At 44.6% G+C, this 13,053-nt stretch overlaps 1 protein-coding gene across 1 annotated transcript in view; it reads right to left on the bottom strand.

The window, feature by feature from the left end:
- LOC103803992 (dedicator of cytokinesis protein 5-like) overlaps positions 1–1,627 on the bottom strand; it is a gene marked incomplete at both ends in the record, with an annotated part of 14,373 nt that extends 12,746 nt beyond the window's left edge. Inside the window, one exon of the mRNA XM_009076577.1 lies at positions 1,544–1,627. Within this exon, the coding sequence (XP_009074825.1) occupies positions 1,544–1,627 (84 nt within the window). The remainder of the gene's footprint in view (positions 1–1,543) is intronic.
- Positions 1,628–13,053: the final 11,426 nt, after the last annotated feature.

A 13,053-nucleotide genomic window follows, 5' to 3' on the forward strand; every position in this document is an offset into this window, starting at 1 on the left:
GCTCTGGGATTGCTTGAGCAGGGATCTAGGCTGGCCTTGCTTGAGCAGGGAGGTTGGAATAGATGACCCACTCTGGTCCCTTCCAACCTAACATTCTGTGACTTTGGGAAGTACAAGATGCATCCTCTTCACAAGGACAATCTTCCTCCCTCAAACTCCCTTTCCTTGTTTGTTTTTTTTTTTTTCAGAACTACTTCATAAATTAGTACTATGTCACACAGATATCTAGGCTGGCCTTGCTTGAGCAGGGAGGTTGGAATAGATGACCCACTCTGGTCCCTTCCAACCTAACATTCTGTGACTTTGGGAAGTACAAGATGCATCCTCTTCACAAGGACAATCTTCCTCCCTCAAACTCCCTTTCCTTGTTTGTTTTTTTTTTTTTCAGAACTACTTCATAAATTAGTACTATGTCACACAGATAATTTCTCCTTTCACCCTCTCCCCACTAATTCACCCACCACTACTACCCACAGCAGTGTGAAAACACACATCAGCAACAGCATCTGTTTGGCCACATAGGAGCTGGTCAGCTGTGGCTGGTGTGGAGGTCAAAGAGAAGTGGAAAGAGAACAACTGGCCAAGAACAAATTACTAAACAAGCACTTTGCTGTTCCCAGTGCAGACACTGCACAGCTTTGGGACACAGAAGCTTTTTCCAACTGATGCTGCTTGTGAAAACAATTCCATTTCTGGTTTGGAAGGATTGAATGTAAATTTTAGAGAGTCTTCGAAATGAACTGGTGACTAGTACATTCTTTAAAACAATTAACTGGCTCTGCTCCATCCCTAACAGTGAGATCTTCATTAAGCAGCTGAGTTTAATTAGATATGAAACACACAAGTGTCATTTTAATCTTCTTTACAACAGGAATTTTGGTTTCCTTTCTGTTTTACATTAAGGTACGGATTAGGAAAAATATCCCACTAAAGTACTGGGAGAAACAGCCTAAAAAAGGACATGAAAGCTCCATATCTGGAGGCTCTGAAAAACATGTCATGCCAGTTTGTGCTGTTAGATCTTAAACCAACATTAACTTGGGAACAATCAGCCCTGCCCTCTCCTTTTCTTTCATCCAGTGCCTCTGTCAGATCAATACACCGATTCAAGTTAAAAGCTACTTGGTTTTTTTAATTATTATTGTTATTTTCCAGCCAGATCAGTTCAGCACATGAATCCAAGTGCTTGGCCTAGCCCAAAGAGGAGCTAAGTCAAACAGGTATGGTGTGAAAACAGGAATGAACAGCCAGAATTGTTTCCTCCTCTTGCAGCTCTGCCTTGAGACATAGAAAAATCTTGTCTTGATAAACTCTGCCAGGAACAGACTAGATATGTTTAAACTTCCAGATTTTCTGCATTTTTAATGCTGTTTGAAAAGCAAAGTGCAGACAGCAATCACTGCATACCAAGCTTTGTGCTTTGGGGCATAGCAGTTGAAAATCTAGGTCTGAAATTTGTATTATTTAATAAAACTAATCTGGATTTGTTAGATTTCCTTTCCAAAAACCACTGCAAAGGACCCAGAAATGATCTGCCACCTACCTTCGTACATCTCCAAGATGTGCACAGTGTCTCCCACCTGCAAGGACAGCTCCACATCCTGCACAGCATCGTAGTTGTAGATGGCTGAAACGGGGAGAAAGAGATGGAAAATACAACCATGAGAGGAAAAAAAATATTCTGCTCTCATGGCACTGTTAAAGGCAGAATAGGAGTCTGGAAAGGCACTATAAAGTGACTGAGCTACTCTGTGTGTAGAACACAGCAGGAAAGTGCATAGAATATTCATTTCTAGATACCTCAATTGCTGAAATGGTGGGAAGCAACAAAGTTGGGCTTTTCCCTTCCAGAACACAGATCTAGGACACCTTAGGATGCAGCTGCATGTTCCCACTTTGCCAACAACCTGCCCACAAAGCTCTACCTCGGGCAAAGCTTAGGGATCAGTTCAGTAGTTCTTATTTCAGCAGTGTCTCCCAGGCCTAACTGCAAAGCAGCACTGGAAAACATCATTGGTTGCATGTCATAATACTACTGTTCTACACTAAAACATCCTCAGACTCTTTGCTGCTAAAGGCTCTGCCCAGGCAAGACCCAATTTTAGCCTGAAAACTTGAGGTTCTCCACAAATCCCTCCTAAAGACAAAGCTGCTCTGGATGCTTAAGGGATTCCCAGTGGGAATAGGATTAAGTGCAAAGCTCACACTTCTCAGCTGCCTTTTCTCTGCCAGTTTCTGCAGGTGAAGTTCCACTGAGTTCTCCCTAGAGCTCCTGGGGGCAAGATGAGAAAGGTTACTTTGAGTTTCCTTGCAGAGCAATGCAAGTCAAAAGTAAAAGCAGGGAAAGGCTTAGCTAGGGTTCCAGGAACTGATCAGCTGAGCCAGGACAGAAAATCCTGCACCAAAATGAGACTATCTTAAAAACCCCATCTTAAATACTGACCAAATTAGCATTTAAATCAGTATTGAAATCACCACTAGACCATCTTAAACCAGCATTTAAACCACTGATTTAAGTTTCCATCATCCAGTTTCCTCTCCCTCCCCACAACGATGTTGGAAATGAAGGGATTAAAAAAAATATCAGTATTTAAAACACTGATTTAAGTGCAGACTCTAAATGCAGCAATGCAATCTCCACACACACACACAAGTCTCACAGTTATGTATCCAAACCTCTTCCCTGAGCAAATTTATCAGCGAATAAACACTACGTTTGTTTTGAAGAAAGCAGATAAACCATACAAACATTTTCAGAAGCCTCTGGGAAAATCCTTCTGCCTTCTGAAAGTTTATAGTTCAAGTTCTCTGTCTGGAAATTACATAAATAAACAAACAAATAAATAAATGGAGCTTTTTCTGTCAGGAAATTTACATCAAATGCCTAGGACTTCTGTCTGGATAAGCTCTGTTGCCTCCTGGCAAAGCACCAGCACAAATGGCTATGGCTAACCAGACCGGAAATTATCAGATGTATTTCCTTATGATCTTGAGTTTTCTTTAAACTCTTGTCACTATAAATAGCCCAACAGCAGCAAACAAGGGATGTCAAACCCTGCAGTGTCTGACACACTCCCTGATCACAACTAGATACCTGGTTCTCTGTGCTGCAGAAGCAGGATTTGCTCCTAGTAGCCCTAATTTATGCCTACACATACACAGGGAGTATGAGACTAATCTACATCATTTTCCACAGGGTTCCAGGAATTTACTGGAGTTCTGCTCCTAAGGTATGAGCTGCTTTGACATCCAGTGTCCTCCCTCTCCCCACAACGGGGAAAAATGGGGACGATGTTTATGGATGAACATGAACATAGAGACATGGAATGGTTTGGGTTGGAAGGACCTTAAAGCAAACCCAGTTCCACACTGTGCCATTGGCAGGGACAACTTCCACTAACCCAGGTTGCTCCAAGCCCCATCCAACCTGGCCTGGAACACTCCCAGGGATGAGACAGCTTCTCTGGGAATCCATCCATCTCTCTCACCACCCTCACAGGGAAGAATTCCTTCTCAATATCCCACCTGTCCCTGCCCTTTTGTAGTGTGAACACTCCCCCTTGTCCTGTCCCTCCAGGCCCTTGTCCCAGGTCCCCCTCCAGCTCTCTTTGACCCCTTTAGGCATTGGAAGAGGCTCTAAGGTCTCCCTAGAGCTTCATCTACAGGCTGGACACCCCCAGCTTCCCCAGGAGAGGACACAGGAGCAGATGAGAGCAATCCATTGAGAACCTCCTTGTGCTGACAGACACTGAGATCATCAACTGATGGAAGAACTGGTTAATATTGTATTTGACTCAGTTAAAAAGAAACTGCTCCAACAGCCATAGAAAATGATGCTGCCAAGGTTTGCAGAGGTCACTGTAAAAGCCTAACCCAAGGGAAAGGAAATTACCTGCAGCTCTGCCTCCTGTTGTAATCAACCTGCCAAATCACAGATATTAAGCAGAGATGTTGTAATCCATGACTTGGATGAGCTATCTCCAAACCTCCCCAAGGTGCAGCAGGAAGCAGTGTGGATGGATAAAGCAATCCTGGGTTCCCTGGGAGTCACTGCTGGGCTGGTGGCCCATAATGTGCCACAGACACTGCACAGCACAGGTATCACTCCTCAGGTGACCCCCAGGCACCAGGGAGCCATGGCCATTAATAACCTGTTAGTAAGTCTGTCAGCAGGCTTGGAAGGTTTAAGGCAGAGTGTCTTGGCCAACTTCTAGCTTGGCTGATTACATTCTGTCTACTGAAGTTTCCTGCTGTGGTCACAGCCGGACAACCTTACTCATTGTCCTCAACTGCTGTTTGGGATTCCTGTCCATGGCTGTTCTCTCCACATGCACCTCAACACCCTCAGAGTAAAGAATTCCTTCCCAATATCCCATCTATCCCTGCCCTCTGGCAGTGGGAAGCCATTGCGCCTTGTCCCATCATTCCAGGCCCTTGTCCCTAGTCCCTCTCCAGCTCTCTTGAAGCCCTTCAGGCACTGAAAGGGGTTCTAAGGTGTCTCTGCAGCTTTCTGTTCTCCAGGCTGAACACCCTCAGCTGTCTCAGCCTGGCCATGGCAGGGGTGCTCCAGCTCATCTGTGGCCTCCTCTGGACTCATCCCAACCCATCAATGTCTCTCTTATACATACAGGGATTCCTACACACAATTTCTAGATGCCTTAGGTTTTCCAGGGACAAACAGACATTATCTTGGTTGCATTTTTCCCTAAATTGCTGCTTCAGCTTCAGACAAAACAGTCTGAGTAGCACCAGTGTCCCAAGGAAAGGTGGGTGGCACCAGAGCAGCCTTTCTTCTGGGAACACAGAGTTAATTGAAACCAAAGTGCACAGCAAGCCACAAGATGAGGGAGAACTCAACAGTTCCCTTCCCCTCCCCAAAGATCACACCAGCCACAAGACAGAGAACTAACCATTGCAGTTCCCTTCCCTTCTCTACCCAATATGTTTCACATCCCAATGTGCAGCACTTATCACCTAAAGGAACTAATTTCTGCTACTGTACATCAAAAAAAAAAAAAAAAGGCAGTTTTTTTAGTGTCTTGCCTTGCCAGACTGAATTAAGCCAGAACAGAGGGTCACTGTATAGAAAATCTCCTCCCCAGTGGTTATGCACAAGGTTATAATAGACAAATTGCTGGCATATTTTCCCTGGGAGCTTTTGCTGTTTGCAGCTGATGCTTCCTGCTGCTGGGAGTCAGTGCTGTCCCATCTGCAGTGATCCGTGCTGCTGAGCCTCTGCTTTCCTCTGTGTATTTAATCTGACCTCTTTCAACCTTGAAAGTAAAAGGAAACTGCACATAACAAACACGGTCACGGCATAAAAAAAACTAACTCGCCCTCATTTAAATCCTGACAGAGCAGCAAGAAAGGAAGAGAAGGGAAAAATAATACAGAGACTTTTGTCCCCAAATTTGCAGCAATATCTGAAGTCTTTTTGCTTCAAGCTAAACTTCAGCTGAGATTTTGTCCCTTTGAAATTCACTTTAGAATGTTGATCCTGCTCCTTTTATCCCGCTGAATGAAAAGCAGCACTGAAGTCTGAAAAATCTAATCTAAACAGAGGCAGAGATGGAAAACATGATCCTTAAGAAGGAGGGTTTAAGATCATACACTTTGAGCACAACAAGAGGCAACATCTCATACTGTTTAGTCCTCCAGTTTGGTTAGTGAGAGAAAGAGTTTTCCCAACAGTACACCAAATTATGGAGTTCATGAGGAGGAAAGGTCAGGGGAGTCAGCACTGGGGCTGGTTTGAGAAGGGCAGCAGATAACTGTGCCTGATGACAGCAGCCAGAGTCATGGGGGTGAAGATAAGGGTGAAGATAAGCAGCAGTTTCCATGCTTCAGGGCAGAAGGTGATTCCTCACAAGGGATGGAGGAGCAGCTCTAAAGGCATTGCACAACAGGCTGTGCACTCTGGGTGTGGGGATACACTGCTCTGCTCTGAGCATCACCCCAACTCATCCCCAGAGACACAGACTACATGGATGGCAAAGGAAACTTGGGAGAGCCAAGAACTAACAAGAACCAACAGTGAGCTGGAAGGTTCTGGCACAAGCAGCAGCATGGTGGGAAGAGCAGGTTTAGCCGCGTGACTCCCGCAACTGCATGAAGACACCAGATTAACCCCAACACACTGCTGGTCCAGGAAACACCAAGAAGTGGCACTTACAACAGTAAGAAGCCTCAATGCCATGCATGGGACAGAAAATGAGAAGTACAATTAGATTATAACTAAAAACCTCAAAACACACTTTGAAAAACCCACAAAGCTTCACTTTGTGCAAGATTCCAGGAGAAGACTGAATTTGCAAGAGCTCTGTCAGCAGCTCATGGAGCTGAGCTGGATTTTAGTGGACCCAGGGGCAGATTGGGCAGTTCCAGCCCTATTTCTTGTGCCACCCAACAGCACTGATTTGTTAGGAAGGTGATGGTGCAGTCAGCTCCAAAGGGACATAGGGATCTGCACACACCTGGACAAGTAACTCCTGCACTAGGGAGTTGCTTTTCCTCCGTATCATACTGGGAGTGATTGGGAGAGATGGGGACCATATTGGAACCAGACTGGGAGTGAGCTGAACCATCCTGGAGGTGACTGGGATCCATTATCTGTAACTTGGCTCAGCACATGCCTCTCCACCCCTAACAGACACGATAACTACTTCCAAAGCATGTTCCACTTCCCTGCAGCCTGTCCTCACACTATCTGATAGGGGAGGGCTGTGCTTTGCTTCCTCTGAACAAAGAATCACATTCAGAGCTGTTGCAATAACCAAGCTCCATCTCATTCCATCTTTCAGCTGAAGAGTCCGACCCAAGCCTGGATGGAAACAGCACTTTGTGCTTTTATGCTGCAAAAAGTCTGTGCTAAGAAATGGCACTTCTGCTGGAAAAGCCCATTTGGAGGAGCCTGGGAGGCTCTCTGGTGCCAAGACAGAGCCAAAAAAACAGTGGTTTGATTTAAAACCCAAGGAACTGCCCAAGGAATTAATTCCTAATAGGAACAAAGACTTTTTCATGTTGGACCAAAAACCTTCTGGTAACTTCCCAGGAATTTGTGGCTGAAAAATGGAGAATAGCATAATTAAGATGTAGATGTCAAGCTACTTCTTCAAAACAAGAAGTAAGTCATGGTTCAGCACTGGGAAACATGAACATTTAGTGGTTGTTAGGACAAAAACGATCATTCCTGAGCTGGTTGATGACATTCAGCCTCAGTTCTATGAAGTCTCAAGTGACTGCTGAGCATTTTGGATGTAAGGAATCCAGAATAACAGGGTTATACAGACGGAAATGCTTTAATTAACAGCCATCATTAGACTTGTGATGAGCTAGAGGCAAACCATCCCTGCCCATGGCAGGGAATGGAATGAGATGATCTTTAAGGACCCTTCTAACCTAAACCATTCCATGATTCTATGATTTATGGCTTTTAATACCTTGTGTGCTTATTGTTTCAGGCTGACCTCACACACAGGAATACACTTGACTTGACATTTTCAAGTTGAGTTATCTTCAAAATGGGCATTAAAACAAGTGAGAAATGAGACCATCTGCCTAGGCAGGAGGATGTGGCACAGCCTTGCTAATTTGGACTCTGTAACTGTTGGGTTTGTATTTATTCCTCTCCTTTAACAACCCTGAGAAAAGAAAGAAGAGCCACTGCCCTCAACATGTTTCCAACACTTCTATTTCCAGCCTAAGACTATCCCAATAACCCTATCCAAACGAGGTAACAAGGAAGTGTCTGACAGATTCAGAGCTGATCAAAGGACTGCTAAGGTTTTTCTGATTTCCTCAGAATAACAGATTATCCTGGAGATGGAACAGGCAAATAATAGTCTGTGCTGGACAAACAGTCCAAGTCAAACTAATGTCCAAATTTGGGCCCCGGGGAGATTTTCAGCCATGCCGTCACCACCTTTGGGATAATCCTCTCTCTCTCTCCCTTCTTCACAGACTGGATCAGATTCTGGGTTCGATGGTTTAATCTCTTCAATCCTGGATTACTACAGAAAAAACAACCCACCAACTGAGCCCAGCCCCTGGGAATAGAGATCCTGCACAAGGTTACACAAGTGCTCCAATGAGATGATCTAATGGTCTCTTACAGCTTTAAACATCACAGCCCAATCCCACAGCAATGCTCTCAAGCAAGTGGCAGCTCCAATGACAAATTAGCCCATGTATTTCAATTAGAGTTTCTCAGTTCAAATCAGGCAAACCGAGATGATTCAGAACTGTTAAAGCAAGAGACATACTGATTATAAGGGGGGAAAAAAGAGATTATATCCATATTTTCATGTCTGCAAAATTTCCATCAGTCATCTTCCCCTCAAAGACTTATTATATCACAGTAGCTGTGGAAAAATAAAAAGACTGAGTTCTCAGAGAGCACCTAAACCGCAAACAGGACAAAGATACACCCTAAACATGCTGATTTGGGTACCAGTAATAACATCATCCCAGCACAAGCTGCTTTGTCTCTCTAAGTGTGCTTGGGGTAGGAGCAGCCAAACTACAGCTGCTTCTGTCATCTGCCCCACACAGACTGTGGTTTATTTTACACACAAGCCATTGTCTGTGTCATTCTTTTCACTAGGCTCTCTACTTTCCCTTATTATTTTCACTCCAAAGGGCCCTTGGGGATTTTAAGCTCAGATAAGGAATTAATCTACATTAGCTGTCTCAGCTTATGTCTGGAGTAAGAAGGAATGCTGGGAGCCAGTGAGAAATAAATCAGGACTAGCAGTGCAGGAGCCAAGCTGCTCCTGAATATACTGCACCCAACCAAATCTGGGCCTTGATAAAACAACCAAACCACAAAAAAGCAGACCTGCAATTCCAGTCTCCTTGGAATACCATGAAATGTCCCTTTGCTGGGGAAATAAAAACGCCTGGCAGCTCTTCTTGGAGATTCACACTTCTGTAAGCTTTTATCAGCTTGCTTTGATACATCTAAGGTGTTATTCGAGATCTTGCCAAGAAAGGTTGGACCAGGTGATCCTTGAGGTCTCTTCCAACTGGTATTCCACAATACTATGATTTCCCAGGCTATGGTTTAGAGGAATGCCATCAGCTTTTGTTCCCAGTGCATCCCACATCCATCTGCTTCCTGCACTCAGTGAGAGCTGTGCTGCCTAGCAGAGCTCAAACAGAACGAGGGAAGAGAAATAATAAAGCTGAGCCTCAGTGTCAAACAGTTTTTAAGGCTCCAAGGTGTTTCAGGTCTGGCTGATTCCAACACAACAACATGCAGTGGCATGTTGGTGTTCCAGTGGAATGAACAGCTGCACCAGTTCCCAACTGGAAGGTGGTCCTTAACCAAGTGGTTCCCAGCCCAGCTGCTGGGAGACCTTACTCTTTCATCAAGCCAAACTTCCTTCAGCCAACATCCAAGAGGACATTGTCACAAAACTACCAGTCCTTGGCAATGCTCAACCTGAGCAGGATGATGCTGGTTCAGTGGTGAACCAGTGGTGTTCCTACTGCTCTCTGAGCTTGGTGCTACCACAGCTGCATCATCAGCCAACTCTAATTTCACAAAAGACATCTACCAAGTGGTTAATTATTCATTAATTTACCAAGACATACATTCACCTGCTTTCCCTGTGCCACAGTGACCTTCTCAATGTGCAGGACACAAGAACTGCTCCTTTTCACCTCCTGGCAGGCTACAACGGCTGGATACCAACATGAGAGGTGGTTTGGAGATCCAGGTAGGTTAAAGGGTGCTTGATGTTATTGCAAGGTGCACATCTTCCAAGCCCTGCAGCTTTATTCTGCCTCTCTGAAATCTGAGCAGTAATATTTAGCCTGAGTAATTGGTATTCTCCCACAAAAATTAGATTATCATAGTCTTGTTCCTTAAAGCAATTGCTCTGACCCTATGAAATTGTTTCAACTACCACATGATCACAGAAATCAACAGTTTGGCCACTGGTTTTGGAGGAATCAGTGTAGTTTGTATTCAGGTGATCCTGTTGGCATCACCCAAACCCTCCTGATTCTTACACCTAAACCACCCTGCTTCTTTTTTCTTCTGTGCAGAAAGCGACTGGGAAGCAAATGGGCACAAAGTCACTCTCTGGCTTGTCCTCTGCAAAAGGAGAGCTTCACACCTACAGCCTTCTGAGTCCTGTGGCACCAACACTCTGGTTTAACAACTGATACACCTCCCAGAGGTCTGAACTCCAAAAGCAACCTCTGATTTTGAGCATTTCCATTTGTAAGGCCTGTGAAGAAGCAAATTCACACAACTGCAATTGAATTTGACCAAGTCTGTCTGTAATTACCTTCTTTTTTCTCCAAGCCCACAAATGGGCAACTTGTGTTTGGATACCTGAAGTACAAAAGGAACTTTTCTTACTAAAATTTTCAAGCAGATTTGTAAAACCCATCACTTGCTAAATTGGACTACTCAGCTCATTTCCAACTTGAAAGTACGTGGCACTTTCAAAGGAATTAATTGAATTTGCCACTGGCTTTAAATTACTGTCCTAGTTCTTACTGGGCAAAACATCAAAGGAAGTAGAAGGAAAACTTGGAAATACAACTGTACAGAACTGTGAGTGTTCCTATCTAATGAGTTCTGCTGTTTGCATTACTGCAGAGGGAGGGAGGGAGGGGAGATGAGAGGTCTAAGGAGTAAAAGGTTTCAGCACTGAGTCCAACTGTGCCTCCAGGCTCGTCTTCACCAGAGAGTTCACTTGAGTTAAACTGCAGTGTTATCCCTTACTGTCATCACACCTACTCCTATCAACACTAAAGCCAAGCTGCAGGACCCACAGAGAACGTAAAGGTGAGGGACTGCACTTCAGCAGCTGCAAAGGAAACACACCAGAGTTAGAACTGTAAACTTTCACAAGTGTTCCCAGGCCTCCAACACCTTCTCCTTTCCACCCATGAGCTCAGCAGGAGACGGACAACTCTCCCACAAGAGGAGAGTTCGTAGCATGGCTTAGCCCACTGCATTTGAAGAAACTTGGGATATGCTGCCAAGGAAGTCTTCACCTCCACTGGGTCACACCTCTATGGAAAGCAACACTCAATATGCATAATCATAGGGATTTCAATCCTGTCCCTCTCATCCTTCTCATTCAACATGGGACACATTTCCCCTCCCTTAACCACAGCCTGTGGTTCATTGCTGTGTGTTTGCAGAGCAGCACGAACTCCTGGCACTGCACAGTGACAGAAACTGGTTTACCTTCTCATTTCCACAGACCTTTAACTCCAAAGCATTTTTCTCTTGCCACCTGCTCAGGTAACAAGCAAATGGCAAACGGGAACATTGGTGACACAATGAGCAGGAAATCTTGGCTGGGAGCTGGAAGAAGAATGAAGGATACTCCCAAATTTGCAGATTAGTTTTAATTCAAGTGCACAAGATGGAAGGAAATAAAGGATTTGGAAAAAAGGTCCCACAAACTGTTGTCCTCCCTTCATTGCCCACAGCTACTTTATTCCTTTACATGAAATTCCATCTCTTTGTGGCTTGAGGACACAGAATCACTGAGGTTGGGAAAGACCTCCAAGGTCATCATGTCCAACCTGTGACCCATCACCACCTTGGCAACTAGACAAGAGCACTGAGTGCCATGTCCAGTTGTTCCTTGAATACCTCCAAGGATGATGACTCCACCACCTCCCTGGGCAGCATATTCCAATGCCTGAGAACCTTTTCCATGAAGAAAAGAAATTCCTTGTCCAACCTGAACTTCCCCTGGCACAGCTTGAGGCTATCTCCCCTTGTGCTGATACTTGTTGCCTGGGAGAAGAGGCCAAACCCCACCTGGATGCACCTCCTGTCAGGAGTTGTAAGGAACAATAAAGCCCTCACTGTACTGTCACAGCAACAAGGATGGAAGTGCTGCAAGCACCAGGTCTAAAACAAAACTAAATCATTCTTTCAGGACTAATTGGCCACTATGTGCCTGTGCCACCTCCCCTTGTGCTGATACTTGTTGCCTGGGAGAAGAGGCCAAACCCCACCTGGATGCACCTCCTGTCAGGAGTTGTAAGGAACAATAAAGCCCTCACTGTACTGTCACAGCAACAAGGATGGAAGTGCTGCAAGCACCAGGTCTAAAACAAAACTAAATCATTCTTTCAGGACTAATTGGCCACTATGTGCCTGTGCCACTCTGAACCACTCTCAGAACTTTAGAGCTGCAGCTATAAATGGGTTTATTACTGTGGAGGATCAAAGTCCAAAGCTCCCCCAGAGCAGGATGCATCTTAATGAACATTTTTGCCCAGATTCAGCACTTTACAGAATGAAGTTCACTTTGATTGCAGCAACATCTCCAAAACCCTGAGTGTCAGTGACCAAAGAATCATCTCCACAGAACAATCTCTCCTTTTTTTAGCTGCATTGGATAACAATGTGCCAAACACCTATCTGAAAGCTTCAAGATGCTGCCAGAGCAATTAATCCTTTAAACACTGCTCCCTCCTCTAATTCCAGGGAGACCTTCCTTGGAGGTACAGTCTGTAGTGCACCAAAAAGACATTTTTATCACTTAAGCAACTACTCCAACTAACATTCTGCGACATTATCACTTTTTGAAGGCAACCATGACCTGCCCAGAAAGCTGTTTAGTACTTCATATTTATGGTCTAGTTTTATTAGCACGTTTCCTGGCAAACGAACCCAAATTCATTGCAGGATTTCAGGCATTTAATCATAAGTTAAATGCACTGGACCTGAAAGCATCTTCTCAGTGTGGTAGCAAGGGGATAAACGTGTTTATGGCTTTGGGCTGAGGTAGTTCTAAACTTGGCCATGGTTGTGTCTTTAATGTGCTAGCAGAAACAGGACTCTATTTTCCCCTAAAAGCACTAGCTGATACCTATGTCCTACCAGGCAAGGAAAGTGCAAGTTGAACAGCAAAACCCACTGCCAATTGAAGGAGCTGCAGCAAATCTGCACATAGATGGGATGGACATCTTCCAACATCTGAGTGACACAGAGAGATTATTACACATTTATTGCTTCTTCATCAGTGTGTCTCCTCAGTTCATGACCATATATTATGTTGCTTTTCAGTT

The sequence above is a fragment of the Acanthisitta chloris genome, unplaced genomic scaffold (assembly GCF_000695815.1).
Source record: "Acanthisitta chloris isolate BGI_N310 unplaced genomic scaffold, ASM69581v1 scaffold9646, whole genome shotgun sequence".
In the NCBI taxonomy this organism is placed as follows: Eukaryota; Metazoa; Chordata; class Aves; order Passeriformes; family Acanthisittidae; genus Acanthisitta; species Acanthisitta chloris.